Raw genomic sequence first — 14,591 nt, 5'->3', positions numbered from 1 at the left:
GATTGAAGTGAATATTGCTTTCAGGTGTAATGAAGATATCAAATCTGGGCTCGTCATTCTGCTGGGCTATGTGAAGAGCCTGAAAGGCCTAGCCGGCATCCGTGACGCTGTGTGGGAGCTGCTCACCAGCGAGTCCATGAGCCAGAACTGGGACACTGTGTGTCATCGACTCTTGGACAAGCCCATCTCCTTCTGGGAGGACTTGCTGCGGCAGCTTTTCTTGGACAGGTTACAGGTGAGATGCTGTCAGGGGCTTAGCCAGGCTGACTTTGGCAGTGTTTAAGTGCTGTCTGCTTCCCTAGCCTGGCAGTCTCAGCAGAGAACAGGTCATAAGGAGCACACGTTAGCTGGGTGCGGGGGAGGCTGGTGATGCATGGGGAAGCTTGCAGAGCTGCTCCCCTTGTGGTACTGTCTGTGGCAAGAGGTCTTTGCTCTCCAGGGCTGTCCACAGTACCTTTCAGCAGCCGTAGAGGCACTCTTAAAATGGGTGATGTGACAGCCATTGAGACCTGAGAAAGGAAAATTCTCTTTTCCAGACCCTGACGAAGGAAGGATTTGACTCCATCTCCAGCAGTTCGAAACAGCTTCTTATCTTAGCTCTACAGGAGCTTGAAGTCAAGTCCAGCACCTCCACCCCCAGCAAGCACATCCAATTTGAACACAACATGGCTTTGTTTCTGTGGTCAGAGAGCCCCAGCGACATGCCTTCTGATGCTGCCTGGGTCAATGTGGCAAACCGCAGCCAATTTGCAAAGAGTGGCCTGTCCATGAAGGCCCAGGCTCTCACTCCCTGTGTGCAGAGCTTCTGTTCTGCCTTGGATACCAAACTGAAGGCCAAACTGGATGACCTCCTGTCCTACCTTCCCTCTGACTCTCCCACACCCAAGGAGTTATTGGGCGTGCAGTCCAGGAACTCTGCTTTTGATAGATATGCTGATGCTGGCATGGTAGAAGAGCTGCTCCGTGATCACTGCATTACATGCATCCAGTACGTCTTGGGCTGTGTTAGAGAAGAGCTGCAGAGTGCTGAGGACAAGCTGAAAGGACACACAGACGCTCTGAACGATGCCAAACTTAATGCCGTCCTCTTCATGGCAAGACTTTGTCAGTCACTAGGTGAACTGTGTCCTCACCTGAAGCAGTGCATTCTGGGTAAATCAGGCAGCACAGAGAATGTAATGAGGGAGACCCGGTCTTCTAAAAAGCTGGGGAAAGGGAAAGCCCAGGAGTTGAATCCCATGCAGGCCAAGTGGCAGGAAGTGAAAGAACAATTCCTGCAACAGAGCCTATTTGCATATCAGATTTGGAGCTCAGCTGTTATCAAAGTAAGTAGCCAGTTTTCTTTGAGCGCACTCCTTTCCTATTTAGGTTTCTCTTTCACAGCTGCCCACAGCCACCGCTGCACGTGTAACTTACTAGTTCTTCAGAGACTTTCCATTCATTAGAACACTGCCACTACTAGCGTTAGGGTACCTGATCAATTTCCAATGAATATGGCTCTGAAATAGTCACACTCTGAGCTGCCCGATCCCCTTGGTGTGATGCTCTTAAAGACAATTGGAAAATACTTTACCCACCTCAGTCTCCTCAGCAGATTCACTAAGTGAAAAACACAAGGGAGCTGTAAATAGACTGCCTGACCCCTAGCACCTGCATTGGGCTGTTACTGAATATTGATATTTTTTCCCTCTAGGTCCTGGTTCACAGTTTCACCAAAACTTTGCTGCTAGATGCTGCTGGCTCTATCTTAGCTACAGCCACCAACTGGGATGAAATTGAAATTCAGGAAGAGACAGAAACGGGAAGCAGCGTAATGTCAAAGATCCGACTCCCTGTACAGGTGTGAGCAATGTCCTCTGGGTGAATGGAGGGAAATAATCTTTCAAGAGGCCAAAAGCTAGTAGTAGCATTAATGTCTACGACTGCTGCCTTGTTAAATAGTCACTAAACCTGCATTTCACTACAGGAGGTTTCAGTGAATTCACTCCTATCTTATGAAATCTCCGTGCACTCAGGGTCACGTATCCAAGTCCTAGGCAGCAACTTGAAGACCTTAGGACTTCTGCCAAAGAATATGCATGCAGTGTTGTAGCTCTCTGAGTCTCAAGATATTCTAGAGAAAGGGATCTTTTATTGAACCCACTTCTGTTGGTAAGAGACAAGGTTTTGCGCTTACACCGAGCTCCTCTTCAGGTCTGTCCTGTAGGAGAAGGTGAATATAAATATGCAGTGAGGGATAAGCCCCAGCCAGCCCCTGGCCAACAGTCCCTCTCTTACTAAAAGTGGTCCCTAAAGTCCATGTTGCTGCCTTGGTGCTGTACCCAGAATGGCTGGTGTTCCTATAACACTGTCACTACATCACCTGTACCCCAACTCTTTGGCTTTATTACTAATTATTTGCGGTACCTTTCATTGTGTGCTGGGTAACGCTTAAGGAGAACAGTCCCTGCCGTGAGATGCTCCCGATGTAGAGAAAAGGCCAGGAAAAGGGGAATTAAAATAGGCAGCTTATAATCTACCAATCCATAAGATGCCGTAAAGGCAGTGCAGCAGAAGTGAGTTTAAGACAAACTCAAAGGTGGACAAGGATGAAGTGATCGGGTGCTGTAGGAAAGAAGGCAAGGAGGTGATTGTATAAATCTGACAAACAGGTGGATGAGATTGGGCAGCATCAGTGGAGCAGTTGGGACAGGGATGGGTAAGTAGGGAGAGAGAAAGCTATGTAGACTTTTGAAGGTGGTGACAAGCAGCTTAAACTTGATGCAATATTGGCTGGGAAGCCGATCAAGGGATTGAAGATAGGGAGGAGTTACATGATCAGACAGGCAAGAAAGAGGAGTTTAGCAGCAGCAGCATTTTGTATAGACTGAAGGGAGTGGATGAGAGAGAGAGATTGGGGTGAAGAGGGAAGATACTGCAGTAAGCAACGCAGGCTGTAATGAGGCCTGAACAAGAGACTTGGCTGTGGTGGGGGAGAGCAAAGGACAGATGTTTGAAGGAAGTAACATGATTTGGAATGGTTTGCAAGTGTGGGGCAAGGGAAAAGGAGGAGTAAAAAATACCCCTCAGATTGTAAGCCTGAATGAGTGGGAGGATGGTGTGAACAGTGATAGAAAAAGAGGGAAGACACGTTCAGTTTTTGTCTACATTCAGTTTAAGATCTGTCTTAGTACAGTGATGGAAGCCAGATAAGTACTTATCTGAGCACCTTATAACCTTTAATGCATTTAACCACTTGATGCCTATGAGGACCTCGGACAAGTTGAGATGTGGGATTGGGTAGGAGACAGGCCGGTGGTAGAAGGAGATTTGTGAGTTATCAGCAATACAGACGATGGCTGAAACCATAAAGGGAAAGAGCAAAGGGAGAGCCCTGGGGAAACCCCACAGCCAGGGGAAGAGCTGGCCCCACCCAAAAACACAGAGGAGAAAGCCAGGAGAGGACAGTATCTCAAAACCCTGCTGAGGATAAGATGTCAGGAAGGAGAGGTTGAGCTGCAGCTCTAGGAGGAGGGTAGAGTAGAAGCCCTGAGGTTTGGCCAGGAAGAGGTAACTGAAGACCAAAATGAGACCAGTTTCAGTAGAGTGGAAAAAAGGTAAACGCCCATCTGGAAGGAACACAAGGCAGACCTGGAGGAGGGAAAATCAGTGCATTGGTTGTAGACTGCATATTTCCTGATCTTAGAGTGGAGGGGATGATAGCTGGAAAGGCAGATGGGGCTAATAGATGGTTTTGAATATAGTGGAGACCAGGACATGCTTCATGAGGGGAAAGGGCCAGAGGAGGATGAGGGGGAAAGGGTATGTACAGGGTCAATAAGAGTAAGGAGGTAGGACAGGATGGGAGCACTGGGGCAGGGTTCTGTGAGGAGAGAAGGCAAGAGACCAAGGTTGGTGATGAGGAAGGAGGAGGAGATACCAGGAGAAACCCAGAATTCACAACCTCTATCATTCCCCTTGATAATGCCAACATCCCATACAGAAAGGTCAGGAAAATATCAGCTTTCATTGGTGTGTGGGGTGTTTTTCTTTCCCCCCCAACAGCCATCCTGGTATGTTCAATGCCTCCTCTTCAGCTTGTGTCAAGAAGTCAATCGGGTTGGAGGTCACGCTCTGCCAAAGCGTACCTTGCAGCTGCTGCTGAAGACCTGCCTGGCAGAAGTACTGGCTGGCTATGAGAAGCTTGTTGAAGAGAAGCAGGAGAAGGTATGCAGCTGGGATTTATGGTTGTACTAAAAAGGGTCTGCATGTGCAGTCACTATTATAGTCAGTCTTTCCTGCTGATCAGGGAACCCCAAAAATTCATCTCTGAGAAGCCCCCAGAAACTTAAATGTTTTATGGGGCAGAGCCCTGGACTGGGATCCAGCTCGATGCGAAATCTCTACCCTCCAGTGCCTCAGTTTCCCCAAGCCTTTATCCAGGTTATCATCCAAGCCTTTCTTTGTCCAATACATGTGTCAGAGCATACTTAAGTCTTTTCTTCTGCTCCGGGAGATATTTGGCATGACTGGTTTGGTCATTTCTGTTCCATGTTGCTTTGCTGACGTGTCCAGAAGCCTTTGGAACTGTTAGGGCAAAGACGTTCATGGCACTTCACAAACTAGACAGTGTCTGCCCTGAGGAGCATACAATATGTGACAGGAGTGGCTGTGGCATAGGATAGCTACCTGAACTGTTTGACTTAAGCCTGCTGCTTATTGGTCCGAGTATTTTGTTTGTTCTGTCTTCAGAAAACCATTGGAAACCATTATTATAAAGGGAATGTTGAAACATACCCTTCTGCTTTCCTTACAGAAAGAAGGCACGTTCCCAATGACTCAGAACAGGGCGTTGCAGTTGCTCTATGATCTACGTTATTTGAATATAGTCCTAACCGCTAAGAGTGAGGAAGCAAAAACCAGCAGGAGCAAGCAGGACTCCAGGTACCGTGTACTGCCAGATTTCTAAGCCAAGCATGAGAGAGGTTGTTCAGTCCCTGAAGCAAGTTCAGTCCAGTTCTGACACCCACTTCCTCACACACAATCACAACTTAAAGGCAGAAAGTGGCTCATTCAGCCTTACTCTATGACAGAAGCCGCCTACAGAGAAGTTCTTCCGGGCAAGCTAGAAGCCTTGCAGGGCAGCATATGGGGCACTGGTATGTCTACCACTACCCATCATGTTCCTGTCCCATGGATGGGAAGTGTGAATCTCCAGCACCTTTTCACCAACTCTTAAGCGCAGTCTAAAAATGTCAGAGTGGGATGAGGGTGGAGTACTGGAGCTGAGCCAGGCCAACCAGTCTCCTCTATGGGGTTAGCCCTGGTATCGCTAACATACCTCCAGAGAACTCTTCTGCCTGGTCATGGAACTAGTCTTGAAGAATCTTACTTTGAGAAATCACACACCTGTTTAACAACAGGTTTGTGAAGCAGAAGAGTAGGGAGCACAAATCCCACTCAGACACTTCAGAACAGATGGCTTACGCTCGAAGAGTGTTCTGTAAATAGGAATAGAAAAGCCTTCAAAATTACATTAAAGTACTTTCATCTCTTTCCTGCTGTGGTTAAGTGTTGACACAGTAGGAGGCTACTCAGATGCAAGTTTTTCCTCTGTCACAATGGACTGGGGAAGCCTTGTGAAACTGAAAACTGCTGCTCCTCTGATTTGTGCCCCCTACTTGTACTCCAGACATAGGTCAGGTGAGCGGGGAGCAGCTCAGTTTCATGAGGGACCCCTGCAACAGCAATTTCCACTTGCCCCATCATAAGCATTTGTCCACCTTGTAATCTACTTTTAAGATTTGTAATGGCATCTTTTTGGTCTTGTTGCAGGATTGAGACGGTGACCGACTTCTTAGAAGCCAACATTGATCCGTTTGACTTGGATGTTTTTACTCCACATTTAAACAGCAGCCTTAACCGCCTGGTACAACGAACCTCTGTAAGTTCAGGGGAAAGTAGTTCCCTGCAACAGAAGTAAATGGTGCAAAACCTGTTTGCTGCTTTGTTCTACTGCAGTTATCAGGCAGGCAGATCGTTTCCTCCCGTTATGCAGTTCAACAGCAGCTAACTATTGGCCTGCACTCAGCATTGCAGATGGGATATTTAAAGCTAGCTGGAGTAGGCATAGCTTTCTGAGCGAGTTCTCTATAGCACTCCTGCTCGGCTCTCTCCCTTTGTAACTAAAAGGGAGTCATTGGAATCTGTGAAATACAAACTGCCACACACAGCCAGCCCCAGATTCTGCTCCCATAGTAGCAGGCAGCTAGCTGAGGCGTGATGTACACTAGGAACTTATCTCGGTATAACCGCATCACTGAGGGGTGTGGAGCGATGTAGTTAATGCTGTTTTTCACAGGAGGTTGTCTCCTATCAACCTAGCTACCACCTCTAGGGGAGGTGGAGTACCTACACCAACAGAAACAGCTCTCCTTTTGCCAGAAGCTGGGAATGGGCGACAGGGGATGGATCACTTGATGGTTACCTGTTCTGTTCATTCCCTCAGGGGCACCTGGCCTTGGCCACTGTCAGAAGACAGGATACTGGGCTAGATGGACCTTTGGTCTGACCCAGTATGGCTGTTATGTTCTTAGTGAAGATGCTGCAGCTGCGCCACTGCAGCCCTGTAAGTTAGACAAGCCCTGACTAAAGGAAACGTGTTTAAGAGGGTGAGGGGAGACAAGTCAGCTGCCTTGAAATGCAAAAATTAAGCATGTTTGGGGAAAGGATTCAGCATTATAAAGACAATTGTGTGTGTATTTGAGAGCTTCTGTATGCAGGCAGGGCCTTCTTGTTACTTGAGCAGTTGCTGTGTTACAGAATCCTCAACCACCAGAATTTAAAAATGGCACTTATTTCCTGTCTTCTAGGTCCTGTTTGGCTTACTCACTGGGGCAGAGAATCAGTATACCAATAGAAGCAATAATTTGAGCTCCCAGGAGCCTCACAATATCTTGCCATTAGCATCTAGTCAAATCAGGTAATTTGCTCAGTGATGCAGATATCACTTTTTTTTAGAAAGCAAGCGTCTTGAACTGAAACTTCAGTATGACTGAATGCATTTCCTTATTTCTCTCTTTAAGATTTGGACTTCTACCGCTTAGTATGTCAAGCTCTCGAAAGACTAAATCTGCTGTTAAAAACACAGAAAATCAGACTCAGGTTGGTGAAGTTGTTATAAACCATCCTACTCTTACCACAGATCCCTACTGCGTTACCAGAGCAGGGAAGCAGCATTGTAAATAAGGGTTCCAGGCTTGCTGAGGATACTAAAAAAAATGGCAAGAACTTGGTTCAGGGGCGCCTAAGAAGGGAGAACAAGTCAAGCAAATATTTAAGTCAGCAGTCCCTTGTAAGAGACAAGTACTTTTCAAACAGTCCCAAGTATGACTGCTTTTTTTAAAATACTGTACAAATCCTAATCCTCACATTAGTTTTGCAAGTAAGTAATCACCCCCACCCCTTTTGTTTTAACAACAGAAAACCTGATTAGCTCATTTTCAATAAGCAATTTGCCAAAGGCCAAAAGCAAGTCCGGTAGCACAAAATTCCAGCCCTCTAGCCCCCCGCTGACAGATCATGGCAGCGTAGTGGTGATTTAAGTTTATGCACTGAAGACTTAAAATGTAACTTCTTCATCTATATTTAAGGGAAGTAGTAAGGAATGTTAAGCTGTTAAGAGATGCTGTCTAACTATTTTATAAACTTCATTCCAGTTGGACGATGACCTGTACTCCTGAAGAAATCTTGCTTGGGTATTTAAACTTGTGTGCATTCTGAGTGGCTTGCTTCACCTACAACAGCATTTAGTGTTGTCCAGTTGCTCTGTATTAAATTTTATATTAACATAAATTGTATACATGGATACCCATTCCCCAGGGTCCTGTGCTGAGGACTGGGAGAGCCAAGGAATACCTAGCTGCTCCAGGAAGTGGTATTCCTAAATGCACTCATCCCTCCAAGTCATCAGTGACTATACCCCAGTATGGTGCAGTAGGGCACAGGCCTGACTGCATTTATTCAATAAAGATCCACTGCTCTTTTATAAGAGTAGAGACGTTTACCTAAATGGGAGCCAACCTATCACATTCTGCTGCTTCATGGAATTCAAGGGGAGAACGTCTTGGCTTTAGTTGTTCCAAACAGCACACTTGTTTCAAAACAATTCAACTTTAAAAAAAGATATTCTTGACCTCCTGCCCCCAGGGTATCTAGTGTCGTTTAGAAACAGAAAGATGTGTGTTACTAGTCGTGGCTGCAGTGATGCGTGTATATATTGTTTCATAGAATGCCCCTTTTCTCAATTACTAGCAGATATGCTCTCTCCACCTTTTCTCAGATCTCATGATATAGTGAATCATGTAAGATTGTGTAGAGTACTTAATCAAAAACTATTGTCTATGTGTAAAATACCATTGTTGCCTTTCTTTTCTAAAGCAAGAGAGAAATGGAGTAGCCACCTTTCCTGGGCTAGGCACTAAAACCAATCACCTTAAGTGATTCTTACAAATCTTAAGTAGTTAACAGCATACCAATCCAGTTGCACAGGGGAAGGGAGCAGCTCTACGATGCCAGAAGCTAGAATCCCCTCTCCAATACTAGAAATGTAGTGTAGACAAGGCTGAATAGGTAGAGTAATCCTGTACATGTAGCGGGAGAGGCAGGGGTTCAGGTTGGACTCAGTTACATACCGTTCCTGATTCTCTTACCTTACTGTCCCCCTCCCTGCAGCTGCTAACTACTGGCTGGGTGTGGGATCAATGTAAGAGGCAGTAGAACATTCACCGATTCTCTCATTTTAAAAAAAACAAAACAGGTTCTACCTCCTTCCGTCGTAAGAGCAGAAGAGGAAACATTCCGCCCTGGTTCCTTGTTCAGACAGCTGGCAACAGAGGAGGAAGACACAGCTGCACCATCCCTGTTCAAACTGAGTTGGCTCTCTAGCATGACCAAGTGAGCTAATAAAAAGATGAAACACTTAAGTTTGCCTACACATTCATTTCCTCTCAGAACACACTCGCCCAGGCCTGTACTGGCTAAACTGCTCAGGACTCGGTAGTAAGAAAGTAAGACAGCATGCTCTTATCCCTTTCCCCTAGCCACAGTATATGTGTTATAGTGTTTAAACTAGAAGTAGGTTAAGATATTGCAGTGTGACTGCTGAAGCAAAAAGTTAACAAAATGCACTTAACACTGGGAGAGGGGGAGAAAGAAGGGTATCACTTAAGGCTAGGTAAGGGAAGAAGAAAAATTCATTCATATAAACTCAACATCTTCTGGAGTGTTGAAATCAGCTTTCCTTTTACTGTGCATCTCAGAGTGGCGTGGCATAGCATGCTTTCTGAACATACCCAATACTACCTGTCTCTCAAGTGGTTATATGCGGAAGTTCTTTTCATAACTTAAACAGCTGAAATTCAAGCTTTCTGCCTCGTTCTAGAGAAGGATTTTCTTGTTTGTCTTACTGCTGCATGAAAGACTAAACAAGCTAAGCTACAGGAGATGTTCTCCAGTTATAGTAATCATGGGTGGTGCTTGTAACACTAGACATTTTCAGTGAATGTCCCTTTAACTACTCTCAACTTTTGCAAATAATACTTGACCATGGAAACTTGTTCACTAGTTTATTGAAATTAAAAAAGATTTATAAAACTGAAGATGAACGTTTGAAAGGACTTTACATAAAGCAACAGTTGCTAACAAACAGATTAGGCAGTCAATCTGAATTGGACTCATTATGCACGCCTATAATACAGATGTGGGTTCCTCAGACTCATCGTACATGTATTTGATACCAACCCCAAAAAATAATCCTATAAAAATTGCTTCAAAGCCCCTTTTGCATTGCAATAGTGCAGCAAACCACAAGTAAACAATTTCCTGTTAACCTGTTATTTCAAATATAGACTGAAAAGGCAACAGGCGTTTTGTGCAATTTCATTTTAACAAACTTTAAGTTGAAATATCAAATCTACACAGTGCTGTCCCTTCACAGAAGGCAAGGAACTGCTGGTTCATCATGTAGGAGGGCGTCCACGGTTCTGTAAGCTGTGAAAGTGTGCCTCCTTCAGGATCTGGTTGATGTGGAAGTAAGGACCTTGACTTAGTGCAGACTGCTCATGGAAGGATGGGGGGGTGATAGGACTGGATGCTGCAATTATCTGGTTTAAGCTGGTTTCTGGACCACTTCCTCTGTCAGGGCTGTTGATGCTACTGCTACTGCAACTGCTGCTGCTATCACTGCTGGAGGACTATGAAACAAAGAGAAGGTTAACAGGAAGGTAACATTTACATTTTTCTCCTATGTATATTTATACAGCTTGATTAAGAAATTTTTGTTCTCAATATCTTCCTCCCACAGAGTTTCATGGGTCACACGTAGCCCGATGGACAATTCAGGAAGTAAATCCACTGAATGCCAAGAAGGCACATTCAGTTGCTTTAGTGAATGTCAGACCAATGAGAAATTTCAGGAAGCCCAGGTGATGTGCAATTGTGTCCACTAACCACTAGGGCTGTTTGACCCAACTTATTGGAAAACCACAGGTTAACAGTTCTTTAATCAGGTGCTCAGACTTCACAACTGAATTTTAATAAAATTTTTGCCTGCTAAGAACTGGAAAAGAAAGAACAAGATTTTAGTAAATTTCATGTGTCTCTAGAGCTAGGTGAAAAGTTTCATAAAATTCCTCTTTCCCATTTGTCAAAATTTGGTTTGAAACAAGTTCAGAACAGCTATGCATGTCACATGAAGCACATATGAAGTGAAACATACAAAGTGACATGAGACTTGAAAAAATTAATGCAACAGGGTACTTGCGGTATACTTGTAGCACATTTCCACTATGTATTTACAAGTTAGATTTCAGTCCTGGTTCTTAGTTTTCTGAAACATAATGCACTTTACACTGCAGTATTGCAGTGAGAAACAGTTATCCAGATATCTATGTTAGCCTCAAGGCTACTAAGCAGCAAGCCACTAAATCACTTTCACATGCAGAAAGTAAGACAGAACTCATGATTCGGCTTGCATAAGAGGACAGTGTTTTTCTTTAACCAGATTAAAATGTGTATACGCTTTTAATGGTCGTGACACCAATAAAATGTTGTCAGTATTCCACACACACAAAGTGTATTTTCTGTGTTTCAAGAGACATCAAGTGGTTTAGGCTAAACAAGTTTAAGGATAGCCAATATTTTCATGGATTTGCTTTAGTTGCAGTTAAACAGTTTCCTGTTTTGTTATTCTCGTGCATTGTTCATAGTGCTTGAGAATCAGAAAGTGAAAATATCTAATTTGTCATCCACTGAATTAAACTTAAGTGAGCTTTATAAATAGTAGACTTTAAACATTCTTTAATCTAAAAGTATTGTTAGTAAATTTAAAAAAAAAATTTTTTTTAAAGTTTTTTCGCCTGAAAGTGTCCCTTTATCTTGGCGTACATTATTTTGGCCAAAAGGAAGAGAAATGTTGGCAAATATCTACATATCCCTGTAACACGTCCATCTTGTCCCCCAACCCTTAGCTTGATTACAAAGCCACTACAGATTTTTGTATGAGGTACCATCATACAACTAATGTTTGTACTGTATAAATCAAGATTCGGCAACCATTATATAACTTATTTTGGTGGAGTACCGTTTCTTTAGAACAATCAGCAGCAATTTTAAGTCAAGCCCAATAAGATACACCTCTACCCAGATATAACACGACCCGATATAACACAAATTCGGATGCAACGCGGTAAAGCAGCGCTCTGGTGGATCAAAGCAAGTTCAATATAACACGGTTTCACCTATAACGCGGTAAGGTTTTTTGGCTCCCAAGGACAGTGTTAGATCGGGGCAGAGGTGTACATCTAATGTGTGTTTGTACTCAAGGAGGCATAACCTTGAAAGAGTCTACTACTGAAGAACAGTACACACTGTAGGGTTTACTCCAAGATCTGGAGCTGTGCTTGCTCACAAATCTCAGACTGCAACAGAAGCCACTTAATCAGCCAGAATTATCCAGGCTCATCAGGTCACTATATAAAGAAGTGTTTGACATGGACTATGACACCAAAGTATAAAGGCAGAGTGCATAACTGATTTATACAATAGGTTATAATGATTCCACCAGAACAGCAATGAATTCCACTTTGTTTTTTAGCCCAACTATAAATAGAAAAGCAAGAAAACAGCTGAGGCTGACAGAATTGGTGAGTCTGGATTATGGGCATTTGAAATCAATGCAAGAGCATTGAGTGTTAGAATTAACCAGGTCAACTAAAAAGAAAGATTTCAAACTTACTCTGTTAAGAATGCAATGATCAGTCAATGCTGTACGAGTGACCGGCTATTTTTTCTACAGGTATTATACAGAGGTTACACAAGAAGGGCGTGGAGTGGTCACTAATCCACATTTGCTAAATCACCTTATTTTTCATAAACTACTTAATGCATAAACAATAAACTGTGCACTTTTACACTCAGCAAGTTACAGCAGCCTTGGAGAGAAACCCACCGCACAGGACACTGTGTTTTCTTTTAGTCTGCTTTCCTTACAGTTTTTCGTTACAGGCACCTTCTGAAAATCAAGGTAAAAACTATGATCAGTACTTGAAATTTAAATATTGATTATTACTAAGTCTTAACAGAACACAAGTTTTAGGGCCATTAGTACTGACTGAAGATGGTTTCCAGAATCTAAAAGCATTCTAATTGTAACTGTTAGGTGAAAATACGGCAGAGCTTGTGTCCTGGGACGTGTTTCCTACTTCTAAGGCTGTTGACAGGTCTCTCCAGTCGTCAGACCATTCTCCATTTCTTTTTTTTTTTTTTAAATCAGATACAAAAGTCACTAGAACGTGAAGCTCTTTGTTGCCCAACTCACATTGAAGACATACCTTGTGATCAGGTTGTTGCAAATCAATTTCTTTATATACAGGACCATAATTAGGCAAATAGTGTCCCTTATAAGATCATTGCTGAAATCATAATTATCTACACAACAATAGATGGCTATCAAATGCAAGATCAAGGAGAAGTATCTGGAGAAGGGTTACAAACATCTGCAATATTAAAGGGCATCTTCAAAATTCCTCTGTTATAGCTATCCCACTTTATATATCAATACATATACCAAGTAGTTGTAATGCTTCAGTTTGGCAACAATTATAAAACAGAACTTGAACACAAATGATCAGTTAAGTGTTTCAGCTTACTTTGCCGTTCTATAATGGAGCACCAAGCAATGCCTGAATCTCAGAAATTGAAGCATACAGCCATTTAGACCAGTGTTTCTCAAATGCGGACACCATGGCCGCATATGGCCACCAGGAGCTTTTCGTGCGGCCACAGCCTCCTGGATGGTGAGGAGCAGTGGCCCTCCTCCGGGGCCACTAGCAGGGGTTGGGTCCTACCCCCCTCTTGGGCCACAAACGTCAGAAGAACAAGCAGCCGGTGTGAGCTCCCCACCTTCCCGGGGGCGGTGGGGGTTGGCCTTCAGCCTAGGGGGCTTCGGGCTCTGGCCCTAGGCTCACGCCTCCACCACACACACACACAAACCCCACTGCCTCTGGCAGCAGGTGTGGGCCCCAGGCTCCATCCGTCCCCATTGCCCCCGGCCCCCACTGTGTTCTCTGGCCCCAGGTTTTGGCCCTGCACTGTCCCCCAGCTGTGCAGTGGCAGGTGCTGGCCCTGGGCTCACACCCCCGCCCCACCTCCCCTGCCCCCACTGCGTCCTCTGGCCCCCGTCCCCTGCTGCCTCCCTACCCATCTCCCCATCCAGGGCTAAATTTGTCCCCTGGCTTGCCAGGGCTGAGTAAGTCTGTTATGAAAAGTGATATTTGTATGTTTGTTAATATCACTTTTCACAGAAACAGACTTACTTGCTAGCTAGTCTAAAAATGCAAAAGAAATAAAAAGTCAAGAACATGCAAAGCACCTTATTTGTTTCTATTCTGTTTAAGTCTAGTAAAGCATGGTTCTCAACCCAGGGTGCGTGTACCCCTGGGGGTACGCAGAGGTCTTCCAGGGGGTACCTCAACTCATCTAGATATTTGCTTAGTTTTACAACAGGCTACATTAAAAGCACTAGCAAAGTCAGTACAAACTAAAATTTCATACAGACCATGACTTGTTTATACTGCTCTACATACACTGAAATGAAAGTACAATATTTATATTCCAATTGATTTATTTTATAATTATATGGTAAAAATGAGAAAGTAAGCAATTTTTCAGTACCCGTGTGCTGTGACACTCTTGTATTTTATGTCTGATTTTGTAAGCAAGTAGTTTAAGTGAGGTGAAACTTGAGGATTAGCAAGACAAATCGGACTCCTGAAAGGGGTACAGTAGTCTGGAAAGGTTGAGAGCCACTGCAGTAAAGAAGAGAGACAATGGTACATTATTTTTATTGAGTCTGCAAAAAAAAAAAAAAAACCTACATCAGGGGTCGCCAACCTTTGGCACACGACTCGCCAGGTAAGCACCCTGGCGGGCCGGGCCGGTTTGTTTACCTGCCGCGTCCACAGGTTCGGCCGATCGCGACTCCCACTGGCCACGGTTCGCCGCTGCAGGCCAATGGGAGCTGCTGGAAGCGGCGGCCAGTACGTCCTTCGGCC

General features: G+C 44.2%; 2 protein-coding genes across 3 annotated transcripts in view; one reads left to right on the top strand and one right to left on the bottom strand.

The window, feature by feature from the left end:
• The window catches only part of COG1 (component of oligomeric golgi complex 1), a 14,291-nt gene extending 5,328 nt beyond the window's left edge, over positions 1 to 8,963 (top strand). The window contains exons 2-10 of the mRNA XM_026654565.2: positions 9 to 235; positions 537 to 1,325; positions 1,694 to 1,840; positions 4,045 to 4,206; positions 4,796 to 4,923; positions 5,815 to 5,923; positions 6,852 to 6,961; positions 7,065 to 7,143; positions 8,798 to 8,963. Of these exons, the coding sequence (XP_026510350.1) occupies positions 9 to 235; positions 537 to 1,325; positions 1,694 to 1,840; positions 4,045 to 4,206; positions 4,796 to 4,923; positions 5,815 to 5,923; positions 6,852 to 6,961; positions 7,065 to 7,143; positions 8,798 to 8,938 (1,892 nt within the window). The 3' untranslated portion in view covers positions 8,939 to 8,963. The remainder of the gene's footprint in view (positions 1 to 8; positions 236 to 536; positions 1,326 to 1,693; positions 1,841 to 4,044; positions 4,207 to 4,795; positions 4,924 to 5,814; positions 5,924 to 6,851; positions 6,962 to 7,064; positions 7,144 to 8,797) is intronic.
• Positions 8,964 to 9,590: 627 nt separating this feature from the next.
• The window catches only part of FAM104A (family with sequence similarity 104 member A), a 12,768-nt gene continuing 7,767 nt past the window's right edge, over positions 9,591 to 14,591 (bottom strand). The window contains exons 3-4 of one of the 2 annotated variants that reach the window (XM_024212392.3): positions 12,488 to 12,550; positions 9,591 to 10,232 (exon numbers count right to left, since the gene is read on the bottom strand). In XM_024212392.3, the coding sequence (XP_024068160.1) occupies positions 9,999 to 10,232; positions 12,488 to 12,550 (297 nt within the window). In that variant the 3' untranslated portion in view covers positions 9,591 to 9,998. The remainder of the gene's footprint in view (positions 10,233 to 12,487; positions 12,551 to 14,591) is intronic. The other variant, XM_024212394.3, reaches the window with a different exon arrangement.

Source organism: Terrapene carolina, unplaced genomic scaffold (genome assembly GCF_002925995.2).
Source record: "Terrapene carolina triunguis isolate 2854851 unplaced genomic scaffold, T_m_triunguis-2.0 Scaffold192, whole genome shotgun sequence".
Classification (NCBI taxonomy): Eukaryota; Metazoa; Chordata; order Testudines; family Emydidae; genus Terrapene; species Terrapene triunguis.
The sequence above is the reverse complement of the archived record's forward strand: the minus strand, read 5'-3'. Positions and strand labels throughout refer to the sequence as shown.